The following is a 25,482-nucleotide window of genomic DNA, read 5'->3' on the forward strand; positions in this document are numbered from 1 at the left end:
ATGGAGAGTGTTGACTTTTAAAGAAAGAAATAATATCTTAGGAATAGTAATAAATGGATTGTTATGATTATAATTTTATAATTATGGTGACTTCATACATTGTAGGCCATTAAAAATATGTTAAGCTATGTTTGTTAATACTGATATATGCTCCCATACTTAACTAAGGTATAATTAAAATCTTGAGGATATAATATTACTGTAGTCCCATTTTCATAAAATATGTATGTGTATATCAAAGTGATTATAAATGAATGATAGAATTAAAATTAATTCATATTTTTCTTTTATGTCTTTCTGTTTTCTTTAACTACTACAACAACAAAAATAGTTATTGATAATGCTATGGAATGGACATGAAATTAGGGTAGTTAATGAAAGCAAAGACTGTTGGCCAACCTTTTAAAATGTGATTTGGTTTAAAATTTATTAAAACTCAAAAATCCATTTATGTCATTTTGATTCATTTCCTTTTTTTTTTAAACAAGACAGTCTCTAATCTTAGAGACTTGACTTAAATCTTACGATTTCTATATGTTGTTGATAAGGCCTACTTAAAACTTCTTGTTTTATTTGGTTACACCCATGTAACCACTCTATGAAAGTGGTAGAACTCTTTTAAATAAGACGGTAGGCCTCTGGCAGGTATTAAAAAAAATGTGAAGGTACTAATAACTATACATTAAAATACATTTAGCAAAAAGGTATTTTCTAAATACTAGCTTCCAAACCCTTGAATTAAAAAAAGTATTTTTAAAAGATTGTCTAAACATATATGATTATCTTATATATTTAAAAAACACTTGATTATATATATAACGGCCTTCACTTTGTGGATAAATGCCTCTATAATGGATCATTGACAGAGCAGAATCTTATAAAGAAACTTTCAACTGGGGTGCTTGGGTCGCTCAGTTGGTTAAGCATCTGCCTTCAGTTCAGGTCATGATTCCAGGGTCCTGAGATTAAACCCCTGTTCGACAGGAAGTTTATTTCTCCCTCTGTCCCTACCAAGCTTGTGCCTTCTCTCTCTCTCAAATAAATAAAATCTTAAAAAAAAAAAAAAAAAGAAAATTATAACTGAAAAATGTTAATGAAATGCATTTTCTCAGACTAACCTTGAGTAGGGAATTCAGAAAACAGCTAGTAGTGAAAACATTATACATTACATTCAAATTGTTTTAAACTATTAAACAATAGTTAACCAGTTAAAAACTAAATCCCATTCATAGAAACTCAGTTTGGAAATCTGAGACAGTTTGTTTGTTTGTTTGTTTAAATAGGCTCCACACCTAACAAGGGGCTTGAACTCATGACCCTGAGATTGAGGGCCATGCTCTATTGCCTGAGCTGGCCAGATGCCCCTGAGATACTTGAAGTTGAAGCGAAGGCTTTGGTGCCAAGCTGCAGCAGCTCTGTTGCCCAAAGGAATCAGATCTGCAGCAGTAATACAGCTGGTGGTCTCCACAGGAAAATCACTACACACAAGACACCAAGCAGACAGGGTTTCAGAATCACACAAGCACAACGCAAGGCTCAATTCAAGGAGTTTCTGAGAAATCAGTATAAAGAAAGAGGTTAACAAAGCCAAAGTACCAATGAATTACAGAACAACTTTGAAAGTCGGAAACAGCCTCAGGCTACCTCTGTTGCTGAATACCATGCTGAAGTCAGGGGAAAGTAATTTTAAGTCAGACCTGCTAAGTTATGATTGACAAGATACGGTGGAGTGTAGAAAAGTAAGAATGAATAATCAATTTCCATTTTATTGTTCTTATTTCAGTTTTATTTTGTGACCGAAAAGGCCTTACTCTCAATATTTATATGACAAAAAGATTCAATACTTTAAGAAATAAATACAAGTGTTTCACTTGAGATAAAAGAGAAACTAAAATATCTAATTGTCTGCTTTTAGGAGTTCCAAATAGTTAGGTCAGCAAGCAAAATTACCAGTAAGAAATCATAACAGAGGCTATAGGTAAAAGAAGAAAAATGAAGTTCCACTAGCTACTATTAAGGTAACCTTAGCAATTGGAAGGACAGGGTCATCTTAAAATGAAGAAAAAAAAAAGGGGGCGCCTGGGTGGCTCAGTGGGTTAAAGCCTCTGCCTTTTGCTCAGGTCATGGTCCCAGGATCCTGGGATCGAGCCCCGCACTGGGCTCTCTGCTCAGCAGGTAGCCTGCTTCCTCCACTCTCTCTGCCTGCCTTTCTGCCTGCTTGTGATCTCTGTCTGTCAAATAAATAAATAAAATCTTTAAAAAAAAAATGAAGAAAAAAAATATATATAAGATTTTATTCTCTTTAAAATTATAGTTTAAATTGGTATTTCTTTACCTTTTATCTTTCCCTTCACAATTGTTACATAAAAATAATTTATTTTGTTTAGAACCAAAATTTGTCCTTTTGGAATACATGTCTATAGGTTGTGTCTCAGTAATCATGTTGGACAGTTCTTTCCCTGTAAAGTCTAAAGAACTTAGAACAATAGTCGTATAAGGTGGAAATTATCTTTAAGTGAATGGTACTGAGCTTTATTTACCAAAACTGTCAGGGTATATCTATAAACCCTAACATAGAAAATTATAATTATACTAACAAGTGAATTAATATTTTAATCAAAGTATGCCATAGAAGAATTGTTTTCCCAACTCTTCCAGCAATTAAAGTTGCTCTAAGGTTTCATATTACAATGATATGTGTGTGAGGCTATTCTATAGTAGCTATATCAATGCCAATATAGCATTTCCCAAACCAGTGTGGGGTTTTTTTGTAAGGCTAAAAAGCAGAATGTTATGAGCATCCTAGAAGCCTTCTTCTCACTTTATGTTCCCACCCCATCCCCTGCCAATTCCTCCAAAGGTCCCATCATGTGAACTATTGAAACCACAGATAAGTTTTACTTATTTTGGATTTTATCTAAATATATACTCGATACATGCTTGCATGCTCTGCTTCTTTGCTCAGCACTTTTTTTTCTTTTTCTTTCTTTTACTTTTCTTCTTTTTTACATATAATGTTTCAACTGCCAGCACTTTTGCTTCTACCTCTATATCTCTGATGAAAATGTTGTGCCCAAAGTCACCAATGGCCACCTTACTGACAAATCCAGAGGCCATTTATTTATCTGTCATATACTCTCTTCTTCTGAACTCAGTCAAGGAAATTGCTGGTCAACAATTTTTAAAGTTTTATGACAGTGTAGTCCTTTGGTTTACTTCCTACCTCTCTAAGTGTTGTTTTATGTTTGCTTGTTTTGTTTTTAAACTAATCAATTAATTTTAAGTTTTGGTTCCATTGCTCTTTTGCTCATCTCTTCTCTCTTTACATACTCACCTTGGTTACCCCATTCCCTGCTAGAGTAGCAATTTTTTATTTTATTTTATTTATTTATTTGACACAGAGAGACATCACAAGGAGGCAGAGAGTCAGGCAGAGAGAGAGAGAGAGAGAGGGAAGCAGACTCCCCACTGAGCAGAGAGACCGATGCAGGGCTCGATCCCAAGACCCTAAGATCATGACCTGAGCCGAAGGCAGAGGCTTAACCTACTGAGTATCAAATTAACTATAAGCTCCATATCTCTATTTGTGGCCCTGAACTCCCACTTGAGCTCTAGACCACAATATGCTCCAACCAAAGTTTTCTATGTAAATATGCCAATATGTTGAAAATTTAACTCAATGTATGTCCCCAAACTTGCTTCTCTTCCTGTGTGCCCTACTTTAATAAATAGCATCATTGTTTAACTTTGTATGCAAGCTAGAGAACTAGGCATTATCCTTGACCCTAACTTCTCTATCCCATGCATATGTAATCATTCATCAAGTTGAGAGGATTCTACTTGTGAGTTATTATCCAAATATGACCACTTCTCTGTATTACTACTTTTGTTCCTTTAGTCCTGGCCCTATCACCTTTAACCTGTATTACTGTAAGAGTCTTAATTCTCACTAAACTCTGCTAATTTTCTCAAAAAAATCTTTCATATACTAATGATCTAATATCTATGAATATTAACATAATATTCATATTTCATTTCTCTGATTATTAGATGGTTCCAATAAGTAATATTTTATTATAGAAATTGTGATTTCCTAGAAAATGATTTTTTCCTTATAATGTCATTACCAAAACTATATCCCATTAAGAGTGTTTCCTATAAAGAGAGATGACATTTTGAGTATAATCATGAATAGTTAGGCAATTTAAAATAAGTGTTCCATTTTTTTTTAGTACTTTAAAGTTTCAGAATACTAATTATTCTTTTTAAGAAAGGAGAGAAAACTATTATGCAATTAGTTTCAATATAAATGCTCACAGTTGATGCATTACACTTGCAAAAAACTAATTATTTTATGCCTAGTAGAAACACATCATTTTTTGGATCCTTCCACACATAAAGATAATATTGAATTGATAGAGATTTATTTAAGTGTGGCATTAGAACTTGAACTTCTAGAATACATATATATTTTGAAATACATGTATATGGATTTGGGAACTACAACTCATAAGAGTTTAATTGAATTTCAAGAATCTATCAGAATTGCAAACTCCTCATTTCATACAATTTTAAGACTTGAAACTCGAGTCAAACAATTTATAAGTTAACTTTCAATTTATAACTTAACTTATAATTTAAGAAAATAAAGTACACAAAACATTTTCAAAAAATGTTCTTTTCTGGATAGCCACTTGCTAGAAATAAAAACTAGCTAGAAATAAAAACTACTCCTAAAATCAATAATCCTATCATGGCACTTTATCATCTTAATTGAGTCTGACTACAAAAATAAGTAAACATAAACATTTATCTGAATATCACTTTTGAAATTGGATGCCTTAATTCAGTGTATGGTCATGTTTGGATGGCAAATCATTTTGGATTTACCTAGATTTAAAGTGAAAATATAGTGCTCTATGTAAATCAACCAATCAAACATTTTAATTTAATTTTGAATGGGAAGAAAATAAAGTGCCGGTTCTTTGTATGTTAATCCAAGTCCTTGTGATTAATAATGACACTGTTGACTCATTTTTAATTGTACAGGAGACCTTTGCACTGAAAAGTCTACACATTTTACTGAAAATATTCAAGACAACAAAATGCCTGGGTGAAAGGTGTTCACCATCTGACCAGAGGATTTAGTATTTCCTCTAAATATTCAAAACTATGTCACTGACCTCATTTAAAATTTATTTGATCCCATTAAATAGATTTCCAAGTTTGTTAATCAAACAAGGCATAATTTAGCATATTTGATACTCACACTGAGGATTTATTTTAAGTACCTTTTTAATAATGCCAAAAATTCTGGAGAAAAAAACCAAGAATACCATCCAATGCTTGTTGGAAAATATTAAAATAATTCATCTTATCCAAAAAGAGAAAAAAAGGCTATTTTACAGAAAACCTTATACAGTTGATGATTTGGTATTTTTTACCATTAACCTTTTTTTGTTTGTACATTACCTTTTACTTTACTTTCTTCCACTTTTATATGGCAGAAAGAATGATAAACTAGACTCCAAAAATCTGTATCTACAAGCAAGTAATTAATAGATCAAGAGAAGTTTTTTAATTTTTTTTAACTTCTCTGGACTTTGCTTATTCCTTTGTATCTTCATTTAGGGACTTTTTAGTTTTCTGGGTGTTGTTTTTAGGAACTATCTGGGGGGAATCATTCTGGATGCAATAATATATATATATATTTATATATATCCCCCACATACTAAATATGTCATTTTTATCATTATCTGTCTGTGAGTATATACTCCTAAGGGAAAGAAAAATAATTTTTACGTTGATTTAACTATCACAGCATCACAGCACCCTATACACAGGAGTACTTAATACATGGGTTTTGAATAGATTGGTTTTCTTACTATTGTTACACGTTTTTACTCATGAAACTACCTTAATATTTTATAACACAGTGACTTTTAGAAACACACCATTTTAAAAAGTCTGTCACTAAACTTCACAAAACTAAAGTGGGTTTAGTTATAAAGTATTTTAACAGATGGAAAGAAAGAAATAGATACATATCTCCTATTGAAGACATATAATATGTCTTATTAATGCAGACACAATCCATACAGATTAATTCTGCTATCTTTGAGGGATCACTGTATAGTTTGATGACTTGTTTAAATTAGTGAAACACTGAAAACAGAATACTTCCCAGAAAATCGCTTAGTGAGACCAGAAAGAATATTAAAATCTTCCATATAATTCCAGCATTACTTATAAAAACATTATCTTCTCTAAATGATTATGTGAACATCATTTCATCATTGTTAAGGGATAGTTTTGTGATTATACAAAAAGAAAAAAAGATCATAATATGATTGCTGATTGCCAAGTGCTTTCATAATCTAATATCTCTTTATGACTTAGAATATTAAGAATGTAGACCTTTTGTGTTATACATAATTTTGACCTAATGGCAGAAACATTACAATATTCATTAAGTTCATTGCATTTACTATAAATAATTTCCATGAAATCGTTACATATTACTTCCTAATAGTAAACCCAAATCATATAGATTTTTTCCCTTTCAACTTCAGCAGTTCCTAGTATAATTTAGCCTCTTTATAGACAAAACTTAACTATTTCTCTATTGAATACTTTTATTGATGATACAGATTTCTGAGTTGCAGAATTTTCTTTATCAGAACAATAAGCTGATCCACCTTGCTTTCCTTAGCAACATTAAATCATATCTCAAAATGCAGTATCATTTTTTTCCCTAGGATAAGTGCAAGTAGCTGTATTCTGGACAAGATTCTTATTTACTGATATTGCCAAAGATCATTATTCAGTCTTTGCAGTGCTGTCATAAAAATAACATATTATTTAGACATTATTTTTATTGTTTTAGTTTCTAGCTCTACCATTTCATCATCAATAATAACCATATTTAAAATTAAAATTCTACACAGATAGCCACTTATCTTATGATGCTTGATCAATTTCATGACACTAAAAATATTTTTTGCTCTCGCTACAAATTTCAATCACTTTTACTTAGTCAAATCCACGCTTCTACACAGTTTAAGGGTGAGAGATTGGAGTTGGTAAATTAGACTGCTTGTTTCACAAAACAAGTTAGTAAAATAGTAATAATAATTGATATATTTTCATAGAATTTCAGACCTGGAACAGATCTTGCAGTTTAATTGGTTTCTGCAAATACCTTGGTTTGTCACACACTTGAGTTTTTATTCTTGCTATTCTTTTTGTCCAATTTCCCCATCTCCTACTGACCAAAGCCCATATCCACTTATCCTGGAGACTAATTCAAAAACTATCACCCTCAAGAAGTCTCCTTGATTTCCCAAACTGGAGAGTATATTCTCAATTCACTTAATATTTTATGTAGGTCTTTTTATGATATTTATCCCTTCTATCTTGTATCTAGTGCTTATATATATATATATAGTCTTTATATAATAATATAATAGGACAGTATTAATATAATATAAATATAAAATAATATAAGTATAATTTCTTTCCTGATAAACCATAATACCTTCTCTTTGCCACCATGAGCACACAAACTAATGACTATTATGGAGTGAAGTTCTGTGGAAAGAACATATACTTCATAGTCTGACAGAGGTTTAATAAGAAACTCAGCCACTTAGTTCTTAACTTCTCTGTACTTCAATTTCTTCATACAAACACAGAATAATAATACTACTTTCTTGTTAACTTTGAAATATAGTTTCACCTTGTGACATACTTTTAGAAGATTAACAGTTTATGGAGTTGTCCTCCCTTGTGATCCTGCTTTTTAATCTAAAATGGAAATGAAATTTAATTAAATCTGAAGAGCATACTGATATCTTGCCTTAAAGCTTTGTAACTTGCAACTATTTCACATATATTGTTTTACTTGCACCAAATATTACATACCATATAATTTAATGTTTAACATAAAATTATCATATAACAAGAAAATTACTACCCTTGTTCATATAAATTTTCAGAAATTTAAGTAATTTCTCTAATATTAGACCACTGATAAATGGCAGAGGTATAATTCAAAAGAGATCTTTTCACACCAAGCACATATATTATTTCCTGACTTTCTGGAAAGTGATATATACATGTGTATATATATGACATATTAAAGGTAGATAGATGACAGATGATAGATAGATATAAAAAATACTAGTTTCAGTTCTAAATTAAATCCTTTTGAACTTTGATTCTTTGGTGATTATCAAACACCAACTAGTTAATTTAATTTTTACATACATCTCCTATATCTTTCCTTTCTTGTTTTTGTCTCCTAGTCTTTCCTCTTTGAATTATTTTTAAAGAATAACCTAGTAGGTAACTTTTTTTTTTTTAGATTTATTTTATTTATTTATTTGACAGACAGAGATCAGAAGTTGGCGAGAGGCAGGCAGAGAGAGAGGAGGAAGCAGGCTTCCCACAGAGCAGAGAGCCCGATGCGGGGCTTGATCCCAGGACTCTGGGATCATGACCCGAGCCGAAGGCAGCAGCTTAATCCACTGAGCCACCCAGGCACCCCTAGTAGGCAACTTTTTAAAGCCAGGTCATCTTCATAATTCCCTTTCATAAAGCACATAAGTTAATTTTAAGAAGTCTTTAAGCAATTGAAATATATATAAATTATTCCAAAGTACCTTAATATTATACCAAACACCTTAACATAAATACAATTTTTCCATTCCTATGCTTGTTACCATAATGCAAACTCTATCTAGGAATCTGCTTTAGTTTCCCAATAGGGTAAAAACAAAAAAGTCACTGTGAAAATAATTAAATTGGTTTTGACATACAGTGAAAATCAGGCAGGTACTGCTCCTTCTCCAAAGCTTAGAAACAACATTGTGGAATTAATGCTTTCAACGAAAATCAGTAAGAACAGATATCTAGGGTTATCAAGTATTCCCAGTTTTTCATTTTAGAATCATTAAACTCCTTAGCTTTTACATATATTTCAACAACATTTAAGTACTTAAATTATCTTACTTATATATCACTTCTCTTAAAAAAAAAAAAAAAGAACAACTTGTACTCTGAGATCAAGCAAACACACAGAATTGTGTAAAGAAACAGAAAAAGAATGAAGAATTAAGAGAATGAATATTATACTCACGGAATGTTCTATAAAGTTCTTCAAGAGCCAGGTGCTTGTCAGAGTTAAAATCATCATATTTCAGTAGATCATACAAAGTACAATCAGAAAGATCCTTGCCAAGTTCTTCCTGTTTTATCACCTGACAGGAAAATGAAACCATACAATTATAACCTTCTTAACATTTCTATAGCACAATTCATTATACATAATAATCATTTAATGGATCATTTTAAGTCTGCAGTAGGGCAAGTAAGTGAACCTATGAAAAATCCAGATTTTCAGTTACTGGACAATTATTTTTAACCATTCCAAAGATAAAAAGTTAAAAAGTTCAGATAGGTACTTAGAATTTAGTCCAAACTTTCTAATACAAAAATTTCACAGTAGAACCCAGAAAAATCTGAACTTTACAAGGACATTTGTATTTTACTCATTTTCTTTGCTCCATTTACACTGACTTAAGGAACTATCGCCACATGAAAATTGCCTCCTACATCTCAGTGACCTCTGTCAAAATAAAGCAGGACTCTTTCTCAACAAAAATAGTGAGATTGTTTGTTCCAATTTTCATCTTCAAATTATATGTGAAAAATGAAGTTAGGGTTTTTTTTTTTCTTCTCTGCCTAAACTCCTCCTCAGCTGGAAGTTAAACCATTTGGGATTGTGCATAAACTCCCTGGGTCACAAAAGAGCTATTAAGCAAATAACTGTTTCCAGGAGCCAAAGAGAATTAATGCTCCAACTGATGATGAAAATCTACCCAAGTGTGAGTGAGAAAAATCATCAAACTGCCTTTCTACTCTGTGCTCTGTCCTATGGACTGAAGCTGTAGCTTTTTTATACTCAACTGCTCTAACTATTGCCTCTCAAATAAAATCAAAGAAAAGAAAAAGACTTTTCAAACACTTCTGTTCATCTGGTGGGCTGCAGAGCTGTGTCCATGGCTTTTCATAGCCTCCCACATACAGAGGCAGTATTTCACATTATAGTGTGTGTTTTTTAAAAGACAGTGCCATGTAATCAGAAAATGCAGGCTCTTGAATTCAGCCAGGTCTGGGTTCTGCTCCTGCCAAGGCCACTTCTATAATTTCTAGTAAACTGTTGAACATTTCCTCAATTAGAAATTGCAGAGAGCAACATTTATCTTTCATGACTACCCTGAAGATTACACACACACATGCATGCATGTATGTCCATAAATGCGCGCGCACACACTCACATAGTTAGATGCAAGACTACACATAATGTTCACTCCAAAGTAAATCATTTAAAGTAAAAAAAAAAAAAAAAAAAAAATTAAGGTAATGTGCTTCTTATTCAAACAATTCACTGCCGATTTCCACACCAGCTTGCACAGTTTGTTTTTGAGAAAACAGTATGCTTCAGACTTTCTTTGTTAGATCGATGGCAGATTAGCGATACCAACTTCTAAAGATTCTCAGATGCTATTGAACTACTTTTTTAATAACCCTTTTGGGAACAGTCCAAAAGGGTTATTAAAAGTTCTGTTACAGCTAAGCATGGATGGCTGTAGAGGTAGCTTGGAGGATGGAGCTTAGCATAAGGGTCCGTAGAGCCTCCAGCCCCCTCCAGTCCCAGCCACCTGAGCAGAGCCAAACAGAACTTCCACAATATACTGAGTTATCTACTTTTGTGCAATGTATTCACATTTCATTGGTGAAGTTCGTATTTGCTGCCTTGGGGGTGGGAGCAGGCAAAACATTTATCTGCTTTAATTGATCCACAAAAATAGATATTGTTGAGAGTGAGTATTAAGCCCTACACTCTTGCACAGTCCAGCTGGAGGGATTAACAAAACTACCTCATGGCTAAAGCCACCTCTCCTATAAGCCTAGTGAGAAAACTAATACTGCTTTTCTCTTTAGAAAGCCACAGAGCTCTCAGTCATTCTCCATCTGTTATTTGTTAGATCATGGATAATGACTTTTTCCCGGGTGGTAGGGGGGCGGCGTATTTCATCTGACCTCACGAGGCTCTTCCTAAAGAAGTACAATGCAAGCATTGCGGTGACACCAGGTTTTGGTCACGTATTTTAAGGATATATTTTAGTGGTTTTTATTCTTGTACATATTCATAAAGAGAAGGAGATGGAAAAACCTAGAGAAAAATCTTCTTCATTTTCTATTTCCTATTTTCTATTTTAATAGTTTACTCAGATTAAGTCATGTATTAGACAAAGAGAATGAACTTCCACCTTTTTTCCCTGAATGCCAGCATAAGACTAGATAGAACTTGATTTGATCTTGGTCTTCGTTTGATCATGATTGTACAACGTAAACTGGATGTGTTTTAATGAGTGTGCCTTAGCAAAACAAATAGTCCTGGCTAGAAGTTTTTTAAAGCCAAAACCAAAAAGCAAAAAACCCCAACTCTGTTCACCTATATTGGACCATGTCCATTTACAGAAGAGAGGTGATTCTTATCATCAATATTTCAAGTACATATTTTCTTCATTTATTCCATTTTTTGGTCAAAAAACAGCCTACTTAAAACATATTTCCTAGTGACTTCTTCTGCCCTTTAGATTTCCTAATGGATCTGTGTATAGTCTGGGGTATTCCAAAAGAGAGAGACACCTTCCTATGACTTTTCATTCAATGGATCAATTGCTTTAGATATCTAGAGTTTTGATAAGCTTATCAAAGTGTCTGTCTGCAAGAAAGTAAGCAGATTTCATTCCCAAGTGTACAGTAATACATTAAGCATTCTTTGACACAGGGGTCCAAACTTTTAGGGCTTTCATTGCTGCCAGCATTTCCTTTATTTATGTCTGGCACTGATTCTGATTGCTTCCCCGTCTAGGCTCCCAAAACACACGTGTTATTTTTGACCTGGTGATCATGACAGAGCCACACTCACTGAATATATTGTGGGAAAAAAAATACATACATATACATATATATATGTATTTTTTATTTTTTTTATATATCCTACATATCCTACAATGAAGCTTTAATCAAGGAGGTAACTCATAATTTCATTTGTTATACACTGTAAAATATTGAGTGTTTTTCCCAAATTTACCAGTGTTTGGTGAACTCTCTAAGGCTAAAAGACAATTAAAGAGTCTCACATTTTTTTAATGATCAAAAATCAAGTTTCGTGAATCTTGGGTTCCACAGAGATTAGAGTCAGTATGACAAAATAGAAGTATTAGTAGAATATATGTCATCCAGGGAGCTCAGATACACAGCATCCCAGAGGGGATACATATTTAATTTCAAAATAATAGAACTGTCAAGGTTACATGAGGAATTGTAATAACTCAGGGATGATTCAGTGTTTTTGTATTATATTCTTTTTTGTCCAAAAACAACAACAAAAACAACAAAAATAAAAACAAAACACCCAGTTCCTCCCAAAGTAAACTATTCTCCTTATTATTCTCTTTCATTTGTTTATTTAGATATCTAGTCAACAAATCATTTTTGACTATCTACTGTGTGCCAGACTCCTAGATTCTGAAAATAAGACAAAGATCCCTCCCACGTATAACTTATATGCTAGTAAAGGGGAAACAAATAAATATATAAGTAAAATATATTGTATACCAGATAATAAATTATTTGAGGACAAATAAAACTGGAAAGAAAAAAAGAAAATGCCAGAGGTGGGTGGAGAGGATTGTCTCCCTGCTGTGGAGATGTGTGGATATTAGTTTTCTGGACATATATCATGACTTAGAAACCAAAGATTATTATACCGACTCTCATAAAAAAGGTAAAGTACATGGGATCAGTTTTGATGGTCTCAAGTCAGGTCATGATGATGAGAGGTGAGGGTATAGAAGGACAATGGAGTAGAATCTTCCAATACTGTCTTTTTCTTTATTCTCCTTGGTGAGACAGAAAAACAGCAACAGTAAACTCATGGAAAGACACACCAATCATTTGTTCAAGAGCACATCAGAGGCTGAGCTCTTCCTGATCCTTTGCAAGCTATTTTTCATCTAACTAATCACGACCATGTCACAGTCACAGTGATCCAGTAGATCAGAGCTCAGTGTTCCTCTGTTTATACAAAGTACATCACATTTGTGAAGTTGAGGAGAAGAAGTTATATTCACTCTCTACTTGACAAATTGCATCAAAGCCTGAGGGGTCAGGAAATAAATATACTTTGTTAGAAATACGTATTCTTCAGGCTTTATCCTTAAGCTTCTCCTACACACTTGATATGGATGGGTTGGCTTCTCTACTACTTGGTTCTCTCAACATCTCCTTGTACACTACGTTTCTGCTTCTCCCCTCCCCCCTGCCCTCTCCTTTTGTCTTTCCCTTTTTAACAACAAACATGTGCCAAGAACTGTGCTGGCGTTGGAGATATGGTAGTAAATAAGAATGACATAGCCTTTGTCCTCATGGAATTAATTTTCTGGGGAAGATAAGTGGGAACAGGAAATCAAATAATTAAATAAACAAGATAATTACAGATTGTCAACAGTGTTCCAAAAAAAAAGACAAAGTGAAAGGACAGAGAGTAAATAATTAACATTACAGATTATAATTGTTTAATTATATATAACCGATGTTATCCTGAACTAGGTGTATTACAAGAAAAGGTTTACATAAAAATTAATTAACATCTTTTAAGTTCTCTTAAGGTTTTGTAACATTTAAAAAATCAATAGTGTCAAAGTTAATTCTTTTGAAGAACCTGCTGAAGATATAACATTAATGAGAAAAAAAATATTTTATTTTTAAGGCATTCTATATGGCTCATAGGGATTTTCTGAATGTAAATTCCTCTTTTTTAAATGCATATTAATATTCCAAGGGAAAGATTCAATAAATGATAGAATTACCTAAAAACTACCTAAAAACAATTTTTTAAAAAATTTCCAATTGTCTTGTGCATATTATGAAAAGCATTAAACAAGAAAAAGAAAAAAAGGATACTTGAAACTCTTTACTAATGTTTCCAGATAGGATTGAAAGTCCTGTTTCTTAATTGTAGCCTCAAGCTGCAACTAAACAATCACAAGCCTTACCTTTCTCTGTTAAGTGCTAACTGTTGCTGTTATTACCCTTCTGAAATCTTTAGTGTTTGAAAGGAAATTGCCAGTGCTAGGAAGATCTACCTACTGGCATTGCCACTGCCATTCTAAGTCAAACACCTGGTTTCTGCTACCTTATTTCATCTACCAGAGGTTTATGGGGCTTTAAAATGTTAAATAGGATTAATTACTATGGCATTCCCTGGAAGTCCTCACTTATCTCCCTTCTCTATCCAGACAAAAGCTTGTTTATTTGCATTTAGTTTGTTCCCACTAAAATAGCTTTTTTATCTATTCGACAAAACAATTCTTACCAATCTTATAGTAAATAAATATGTTGACTAGATACCAGAACCTTTTAAAAAATCTTGAAAATTGTAATAGGCTTCATCAACTCAAAATAAAGATTAATTGTCCATTCCCTATATAACAGCTCTAATAATTTTTAAAGAAAATTGTATGTACAAAAGTTGCAAAAACATCATTGCCATGCCCATTCTGATAGCTTAAAAATATCCGGTCTTATTTATTCTTGCTTTTTATTTAATTTTGTAAATGTATTCACATATGGTAGTCATTGAGCAAATAGCTTTTTAAGTCAAATATGTATAACATAATAATCTAAATCCTGCGAACAAGTAGCTCTTTTTATTATTTTAATAAAGAGTTGGCATGTGTGCACATTAGGGAAATATTTTATTCTAATATGCATGCTTAATGTGAATCAGCTTATTAAGATGACAGAATCTAAATGAAGAAAGAGCTAAATCAATATACTCAATACAGCTGCTTATTTAAACTCAGAATCACAAGGGAATGATTTTGCTTACTTAAATTCTACGGGTGGTTATTTTATGAAATAGGGAGAGGCCGAAGGAGTAGATTTTCCAAGCTGTTAGCACTATTTCACTTTAAGAACCCTATGTTTACTACTATTAAGTTAAACAAGGAAGCCATTAGACTGAGTTGGATCTAATGCTCTGGCCTTTATGTAAACAACCCAATATCTAAGCCTGTAAATGCCACAATTTTCAAAACTGACAACCAATCACAAATAGCCAAGTATGCTTTAAGCAGTAGCCAATCAAGATTTCCTTACTTTGCTTTCTCCTTTTCTCTAGAAAAGTTTTCCCTTAGCTCCCCTCAGCAGAATGCATCTTAACCATTGCTAGTTTGGCACAGTCCAATTCAAATAGATTTTTGCTCAAATAAATTCTTAAAATTTTAATATGCCTGAGCTTACCTTTCAACACTGCTAACAAATTCAAGGGTGCCATTCTGCCAGGTGAAATCTGTTTATAAGTCCCTTCATCTTACCCTAAAGACCCAGCATTTGAGACCACAGTTCAAGACAAAGTTGTCCATTCCCCTCTATGGGACAATCTGGACAATTCCCTTTGTGTTTCATACCCTGGTTCAGCTCTGTGACCCTATGAATTCCCCATATTGCTATGCACATTTCCTTCTCTGACTCAATTTCCATTCCTTTCCAACTAAAACCGAACATAGTGACCTCTGGAAATCCTGCTCTCTGATCAGAAAACTCTCTTTTATCTTCCATTTCTTACAAAAAACATGTTCTTCACCACATTAACTTAAAGAATTCTGGCTACCCCTTAAGAAAACAATTTGTCTAATAATTTTATCAATCAGAGGCCGATTTTTCTCTCGTATCCATTCTATCTCAGCACGGAAGATGGTCAATAACTCAATGGCTCCCTCTTGGCACTTCTGGATTTTTTCTGCTTCCTAAACCTGTCTTCATTAGATAGATAAAAATGAGAGATGGATGGATGGATAGATGGAGAGAGAGAGAGAGAGAAAGGACCTACTTCTTTGAATCTCAGGCCATTCAGCCACATAATTCTCTTCCATTCTCTCCCCATAGTTCACAAATAAATTTAGCTGCTGATTCACAATCTTTCTGCCTACCTTAACTCTTTTAATATCCCCAGTGTTTCCCTCTATACATATGAATAAACCACCCAGAACCATGCTGAGCCACCCCCAACTTTTTTCTTTTTTAAAAAATAAATGATCATTAACCTCCACAATTCTAGTGACCTTTCCCTACATGCTAGACTGGCCAGGAGGAATATATTCATACCTTAGGTCACCTCATCCTGAAATCTTTATTTCAAGCATCACACATTCAGGTCTGTTGTAGGGAAATTATATTTTGAAAGCCACAAATATGTTACTATGTAGCTGAGCACCTGACTACACTAATCATATATATAACACTTGGGAGAGATATCAGGTTTGTGATCATACTATGCAAAAATATACTTTTATGTTTGTTGAGGCTTTTGCAGTAAGCTATTATTCTATGAATCATACATTGGAATATGATAATCCAATTTGGATCATATTGTTATAAAAATGATTTTCAATGAAGCAAGCATCAGTAAAGCTCAGATTTCACCATAGATCCAAAGATAGCATCAAGTTCTCACTTTTGGGGAAGATAATTAAAGAAAAGAAAGAGAGACAGATACAGATAATAGAGATGAACCTCAGAAATTTGCTTAGATGTGGGGAGTTAAGCTAAGGTAGAACACCAAACAAATAAGGTTTCACACTTTATCAAAACGGTCTTCAGAAAAAGGCAGAACATTTGGTTTTACCTTTAGTATACAGAATTAGTTACCAGCAAGGACTACTCAGTTTAATAATCTCATTGTGAGGGTACGTGGGTGGCTCAGTGGGTTAAGCCGCTGCCTTCGGCTCAGGTCATGATCTCAGGGTTCTGGGATCGAGTCCCTAATCCAGCTCTCTGCTCATCAGGGAGCCTGCTTCCCTCTTTCTCTGCCTGCCTCTCTGTCTACTTGGGATCTCTGTCTGTCAAATAAATAAATAAAATCTTTAAAAAAAAAAAAAAAAAGATCTCATTGTGAATGGAATCCAGACACTATAGCATGGATCTGAGAAAAGGTACAGACCTCTACAACAAAATAACTGCCCATTTACCTGTTTTCCATAAAGAGAGAATAGATATTTAAAGACAAAATGCACAAAAAATATTTAAATGTGATTGAAATACTGCCTTTGTCATACAGTAATTAAGACAATTATATGGGAAGGAGTCAATGGTAATCTGTTCTGTTCCTATAAAACAACAAAGTTTATAAATAACACACTTTCCCTACCATCCATCTCCATATCATTTGGGGAACAGAAATTCTCACCCAAATGCTAAAAGTGGGCCATACACTTGAGGAAAGAGAGACATACGAGACTTAATTAGGTTCTGAGAGTATAAAAAGTAAGGCACAAGACAGAGGCTAGGAATTTCCTTACATTTAAAAGACTGGTGATGTATTTCTCCTAAAGAGAAGAATATGATAGATACTGGTTTTTGATGTTGGTATTATATCCTATAACCTGTCATTAGTTTTTTAAAAAAGATAGATATTGGCAACTGTGGAATGTGATGTATTTGTCATACAAATTCAGGGGAATATAAAATAGAACATACTGTTTTACATGATAAAGCATTTGGAGCCCCAGGCTGAGAGAAAGATTTAAGCACTGAATCTATGGTGTAGGAAAAGCAAACCACAACATGGACAAGGCACAAGGAAAGGAAAAGTGTACAAAACACTTCATCTAAACTGGATTTCAATTTGGGATTTAAGTAATTTGTGATGTAAACACCCTATATTTCCTTTACACATCTTCAAGCAAGTCTACATTGCTTCTTTCAAATATATATATTTTACATATATATATAATTATACATGTATATGCATAAAATTTTTGTGGAGTTCAAAAAGAAGCACAAAGGAGACATAGACATCTAGATTATAGCAATAAAATAAGTATCATTACTATTACTAATATTATTACTATTAGTTACTATAACATAGTACTCAGGATTTAACAATTCATGCCGACAAATATGTAAGTACTTCAAATGAGATGAGCAAAATAAAAACACACCATCATTTATTTTTTCTAATTTCTAATTTCTTGGGAAAACTATTTCTCTTTTTTTGCAGGAAACTTTTTTCTTTCTTTTTTGTCGGGGACCGCCTCCGGCCGGGAAAGTCCCCGCCATTACAAGATGGCGCTTGGCTCACTGCCAGCAAATACGCAGCAAGTAAACAACGAACGTTCTGGTGAAGCCCGCCTAAAGGAGGACATAGTCATTGGCTGTTTCAAATTTAATCAGCATAGTAACAGGACTCTCATTGGCTCTCCCCATTGCTTGGCCCCTTATTGGTCACCCTGCCACATATAAGCTAAGGAAGTTGACGAAATAAACGGGATGAAACATTAACACCATACCAGGCTGGTTGTCGTTCTTGCGGGCAGAGGGCGACACTTTTAAAAAAAACTTTTTTAATGTTTATTTATTTTAGAGAGAGAGAGAGAGAAAGAATGAGTCAGTGGGAGGAGGGGCAAAGGGAAAGAATTTTCAAGCTGACTGTCCGCTGAGCAGAGACCCCCCACTTGGGATCAACCTCATGACCCTGAGGTCACAACCTGAGTCAAAATGAAGAGTCAGACACTTAACTAACTGAACCACTAGGCACCCCTCTATTTTTAAAAACTATTTTATTTATTTATTTTAGAGTGAGAAAGAGTGTGCACATGCATGAGCATGGGGTAGGGGAAGGGCAGAGTAAGAGGAAGAGAGAGAATCTCAGGCAGACTCCCTGCTAAGCCTGGAGCCCATCACAGGTTCCATCCCTGACCCTGCGATAACGACCTGAGTTGAAATTGAGAGTTGGATGCTCAACTGACTGAGCCACCAGGTACCCCAGACCATTTTTCTTTTCATTATAAAAGTTGGTATTAAAATTTTTGTATGTTTAATAATGTGTATGTAGATTTCTGTGTCATAATGGCTGTGACCTAATGGTATTTAAGTTGTTATCACCTATCATCCAAGTATAAGCATTAAAAAAAAATGCAAAGGGGGATGATCATAATGGAAATATTATTCAATCACTCATTCAATAACTTAAGTATATGTGCTCTCTTTGCTTATATTATCATCTGTGTCATCACATGAAAGTTAGCTTTGAAAATATAATTATAGCTAACACACTGTATTTTCTGTGTGCTAATCATGTTCCTAAGAAACATGTATATTGTAAATGATATAAATATTATATTAAATTTACACAGTAAGGACTTGTATTATTGCTAATATTTAGAAAGGAAAACTGAGTCGCAGAGTTTAAGTAACTGGCCAAAGCTTCAGAGGTAGTAAGTATTGATCATAAAAAAAGATTATTTTGAAAAAAAAAAATTCTAGGACTTTACCAATTTAGAACCACTCATGCCTTTCCATTTGTAACACTCTCTTTTGGTCTTTTGAAATGCATATGTCATCTTAATCTATGTTGATTTATTTTCTTCTGTTATTACCTTTTTTAACTCTTCCAGATCCTCTGTTACCAATGGCAAATCTACCAGAGCACTATTACTGAATATATTAACTTAGTAAAACACAATTCTTTTGAAAATCTAAAACTTCACTTTGCTATAAATTACTATTGCTATAAAATTGCTATAAAAATACCCAATTATATCTTATATCTCCCACTGACTCATATAATTGGGTATTTTCAACATACAAAATGAGCCTCAGACTGAAGGATGAAATGTGCAGTTACAGATGTCTATGTTAAGGTAGAGTGTTGAAGAGATGTATTGAACAAGATTTAATTCTCTAAGTGGTCAGTTTATTTTAGTAAATATTTTCTTGCTGTGACAAATTGTTAGCTGTGATACTAAGGATCCTATTCCTTTTATCTACTACATTTTTTATTCATTTTCACTCTCAACTAGAAAGACCTGTAGGTTCTAATTTACTTGAAGATCTGCAAGAAAAATTCTAGAATATATATTCATTATGTGGAATAAAAATAGAATGTATGCAGCCAGCTCTCATGCTGCAATTGTAAAACCTCAAAGTCAAATTATATTCTTTAATTTTTCCTTGTCACTGGCAGTATCTTAGAGCTATGTATTATATTTCTGCTAATAATAGCTTGTAAATTATTAAAAGACACCAGTAAGATCCTTTCCCTTTTTATCCTTCTAAGTTAAATTATTTCAAAATTCCATTTTAAATTATGATATTATATGTTTCTAAGCTTATTAATAAAGCCATATGTATTATTGGTTATAATATTTAGCAAAAAGTTCTTAAAGAGTAACTGTAACCCCAAAAGACACAAGTCAAAAACAATACTGTGCTATACATAAATAGGTATTCATTCTATTTTTTTTTTTTTAAGATTTTATTCATTTATTTGAGAGAGAGAAAGAGCATGAAAGAGGAGAAAGTCAGAGGGAGAAGCAGACTCCCTGTGGAGCTGGGAACCCAATGCAGGACTTGATCCTGGTATTCCAGGATCATGTCCTGAGTTGAAGGCAGTTGCTTAACCAACTGAGCCACCCAGGCACCCATCTCTCCATTTTTTCAAGCGTGTTTGTTATTACCTTCTGTTGTTGTTGTTCTCCTTTTTTATTTCATAGTTGATTACTGACAGATGAGATACTGATATTTTCACAATACGCTGCTAAAAGTGGAAATGACTTAATGTGGTATGGGATATATTCAGAAGGATGTTAGTAAACCTCCCAGAAATTTCCTTCCATTTACCTCATGGAGAGCCAAGATGCAAAAGAGTTTCTGAAGTTTCTGAATATAAAGTTTCTGAGGATAACTTTCAGATGAATTGGAAAAGTACTTTTCAGACATACAGGAAATCCAAAGCAAGGGAAACAGAATAATTTCTGTTTTTTGAAATATTTCTGTTTTTTGAAAAATAATTTTGTAGCAGATGAACTTTATTATGGGTTGAGTTGTATCTTCTTAAAAGATATATTGAAGTCTTAATCCTGGTGCCTCAGAATGTAATGTATTTTTGGAAATAGGGCTGTTAAAGATATAATTTGATAACTTAAAATGAGGTCATACTGGAGTAGGGTGGTCCAATCCAATATGACTGGTATTCTTTAGAAAAGGCAAGGTGTTGGGAAGACAGGCACACAGAGAGGATGTCATGTGGCTATAGAAACAGAAAGATGTTACTACAAGCCAATGAATGCCAAGGAATGCCTAACACTGCCAGAAACTGAAAGAGACAAACAAGAATCTTCTTCCAGATATTTCAGAAAGAGCATGGTATAGCCAATTCTTCGATTTTAGATGCTGAATGGAGAGAAAGATTGATTTAGAAACCCACTTTGCATTATTTTGCTAAGGCTGCTCTAGGAAATAAATACAAATTTGGTGTGGCAGAAACTTGAAACAGGTATAATTGAAGTATGCTGTCACTGCCATTTTCTAGTGAGGAGAAGGTTTCCATTTGGATTTAGATGGAGCTACTATGATAATAACCGGATTCAGTCAAAGCATGTTTTGTAACTAATCAATGGTTACAATGGTGTAGATATGTTAATAAAACTAATATATATAGAAATAATTTTATTTAATTTTTTAATTTATTTTATTTAATTAATTTTACCTAAAATTCCAGATTTTGATTCTTTAAATCCCAATGCCTGGATTCAGTAACTAGTCAATAAATGCAATCTGGATTAAAGGAGATAATGAAAATGATATATATTTTAATTAACTAGAATGACAAGAACTGTAATCAATTTACTTACAAATTTACTTTGATATAAAGCTCTAAACTAAGTTATACTATTCCAAATCTTAGAAATCTTTGCAGAATAAAACCAATATTCCACAATGTCAGATTTTTAAAATAAACCATGAAATTAACCATAAGAGATGAATGACATGACGTTATAGACTACTGGATTTTTTTTTATTAACTGTATTAACTGCTAAGTACTGCAGCAAAATTCACCTCAATATATTCACTATAGGGATTATCAAGAAGTCAGCAAAATTCCTTAGTGCTATCACCATTTTCCTAGATTGTTCATCCTAGATTGGCTTCTTTTCTTCATTAATCCCTAAAACCTGTATAATTTTGGAAGAAACCTTGTGTCTTCTATTTTACATTTCTACTATTTTCTACAACTAGTTTAGTTTCTTAAATCTGAGTGTTAACATTTTCCTTCAAACTAGTCTTTCTCCATGACACACACATAAAAGCATTTCTGTTTTTCCAAAATGATCTAAATAGACCTTTGTTTATTCAAATAGTCTCTTTAGTAATTGGTTTCTTATTACATCTTTCATTTTGGTGACAATTTTCAAATAAATGAAATTTAATAAAGTGGACTAAATTATTTGACCTAAATTGACTGTATCCTAATTAATCTTTGGTTATTGAAACAAAGTAATTTAGTAACTTCCTAAATGATTTACTTACATTATGTTATAGATGTGCTTAATTGCTGATGAATAATTCCCCTAAAGTTTGGGTACACAAGTTCTCATTGACTGATAGACAAACATTATAAAAGCTCCAGAGTAGATCTGAAGATCTCTTACACATTTTGTAAGATAAAGAACTAGTGATTCCTTTAGGTATTTAAGGTGTAGAAACCTATCAAAAGTAGTTACTGATTTTTAAACTACAAAATATCATATAAATGTTATTTGAAATTTTATTGCTGATAGAATAGTGTTAAAGAAAAACAACACCAAAACCCAAAAATTAACCAACCAACCAAAGAATATTAAAATGGCATCACTTAGGCCATGTCTTAATAAACTAAATTATAATAAGCTGATAAACTAATTGTAGTTCAACCTCTTCCAGAAATGTAGTCTTATTAGTCCATCATGAATTTTTCAATCAGCACCAATGAGTCTAACACCTGGGCCCTTTCCAGCTCTCAAAAGAAGATGATGTAATCTACATGAGAATAGCCCATGCTTTTCCCCTAAGGAAAAGTGGCCTTATCTGGAACAACCTTTCTCTTTTGATAATAATTTTCCTGCCCCACTCTCCTTCTACAAAAACTTTCCATCTTGTACGACTGCCCTAGCACCCATCTATTTGCCAAATGGGATGTTGCCCAATTCGATTTTGTTTAATAAAGCCATTAAAACTTTAAAATTTACTCAGTTGAATCTTTGTTATTTAACAGTAATCAAATGTTGCCCTTAAAAGTATGTTTTGTCTACACTCTCATATAATACAGATTAAACATATATTTTATTAATACAGAATAAATTCACACAGATGTGAAAATATTGTACATGATACATTTAAATAAACTTGTTAATTCAATCATGAATCATACCTGAGTTAGTTCATTAATATCTACAAGTCCATTACTGTCGGCATCAAAATATTTAAACATTCGATCCACCAACAACTTCTTCCAAGATATGTCATCACCGTTAGGGTTTTCATTTTCTTGTGTAATATATTTTTGATTTTGTAAATCTAAAAGCATATTTTTCATCTTGCTGTATTCAGTGGCCTTGCAGTTATTTCCTGTAACAAAAGAACTAAGTTATTTTAAAAGCAATGTTATTGAAAAGAAATCATTTATTATATTAATGTTAAGAAGCCGTTATCTCTAAAAATAACATACTTGGTACATGATTTTTCTCTTCCTACTTTGAATACTTTACAATTCACACAAGGTTAAAATAATGGACTATCAATTTGCAGGGTAAGATAGAAAACTTTCATTTGTATCATATCTACTAACAACATATTTACGGTGTTTTCTCTATGCCAAAGTAATTGGTTCTATGAGGAGCAATAGAAAAACATGATAGCTCCAATTGTTTGAATACATTATCTTAATTTTAATCCTCACTATACATTCTTACATGGATAGTTCGCAGGTTTTGAAGCACAAGGAGATGAAATGACTTGCCCAAGGCAAAGGGTTAGATTGTGTTGGATTTTGCACTTGAACTCATATATATCTTGTATCAAAATAGGATAGCATATTTTTAAGTGGAAGTATCCTTTATATATTTGAAATTTTTTTGAAGAAGCTTGTGTGTGTGTGTGTGTGTGTGTGTTTGCATTTTTTAAAATTCTATTCTTGATAGTAAGCTCATATTTGTATTCTTACAAAAGTCTTTCTCTTTCTGATATTCATTTTTCTCTCTTTTTAGAGCACACAGTGTATAAAATGATATATGTTTGCATTTTTATCTTGAAGTTCTAACTTTACAAATTTTATCTCCACAAATGACGTGAAAGTTCATTGAACTAACAATGCATCACAGACTTTCAGTATTTCCCATAAAGTAGTGGGGACAATATTTGGCAACATCAGAGTTGGTGAAAATAATTGCTTAGCTTAATGTCTTCAAAAATAATGCAATTGATCTAATATCATCACACAATTATTTTACAAAGGATTTTTCTTACACTGGTTCCCATGATAATGTCTTTAAGTAGTACATTGAAAAGTAGTATATACCACTGATAGGAAATGCAATATAAAATGTATTATAGAAAATACAGTGACTAATGTGACTTGTAAACGAAAAAGTAAGTATTGTATTAGCCAAGAATTTTTAGAACACATTTTTACAGAAAGTACTAACTTTATAATTGTTGTCAATTTTGACAATTAGGCTTTAACAGAATCTACGATTTAAAAAGATTTCTGAAGATTTTTAAATATATGTCTGAACAGCACGGAGTTGAAAAACAGTATTTGAAGTCTCATTCTCTTTCAAGACAAGATGGGAAACAATCTCTTCCAGAGAGATGAGAGACTGTCTTTTTCAAAGACAGCGAAATAATTACTGTTGTTCAGCAATTTTAGTGTTTAGCAATCCTGTCAAGAACTTTTTTTTTACAATAAAAGGTAAACTTTGTGCTTCAGATTAAGTCAATTTTGCATTATTCTATTCTCAGTTATAAAAAAGATAATACTGAGAATGTTCTCATAATAGCAAAGAAATAACTGACAAAAGAGAGAAGTAATCAAGTCTAGAGGGATAGGTAGCAATTTTGATGTCCATGGAAGTGGCACAAAAAAGATTTAAAACATGTGCATGCCTGTGCGTGTGTGTATGTGCACATGTGCATGCATCAGGAAGAGAGAGGAATATGTGATAAAAGAATGGGGAAAAGCATCATAGACTATTCCAATAGCCTTACCCAGGATTTCTGTATCTGACTTTGGGTCTATATCTCCTTTCATCTAACAGTGAGTAGGATGCAGTTTGGAGACGTTGGCCTGGGTCCCAGGCAATGTGGAGATCAGAATGCTGGTGAGAGGCAATAGGAACTAGGGTTTAAATGCTGAGAAACATGTAACTAATATTTACAATTTGAGGGAAGAGGATACAGTGTGAGTTGTTACACTCTAATTTTGATCTAATTGAGTAATGTGATCATCATAATGATCTCTATTAATACTCTCACTTCCCAACTTGTAAATTTCCTTGAAAATTCAAGTGATTGTTGGCAATCCA

General features: G+C 32.9%; 1 protein-coding gene across 1 annotated transcript in view; it reads right to left on the bottom strand.

The window, feature by feature from the left end:
- The window catches only part of FSTL5 (follistatin like 5), a 764,561-nt gene that overhangs the window by 344,178 nt on the left and 394,901 nt on the right, over window positions 1–25,482 (bottom strand). The window contains exons 5-6 of the mRNA XM_044224773.1: window positions 23,331–23,527; window positions 9,140–9,260 (exon numbers count right to left, since the gene is read on the bottom strand). Of these exons, the coding sequence (XP_044080708.1) occupies window positions 9,140–9,260; window positions 23,331–23,527 (318 nt within the window). The remainder of the gene's footprint in view (window positions 1–9,139; window positions 9,261–23,330; window positions 23,528–25,482) is intronic.

This window comes from Neovison vison, chromosome 11 (genome assembly GCF_020171115.1).
Source record: "Neovison vison isolate M4711 chromosome 11, ASM_NN_V1, whole genome shotgun sequence".
Taxonomy (NCBI): Eukaryota; Metazoa; Chordata; class Mammalia; order Carnivora; family Mustelidae; genus Neogale; species Neogale vison.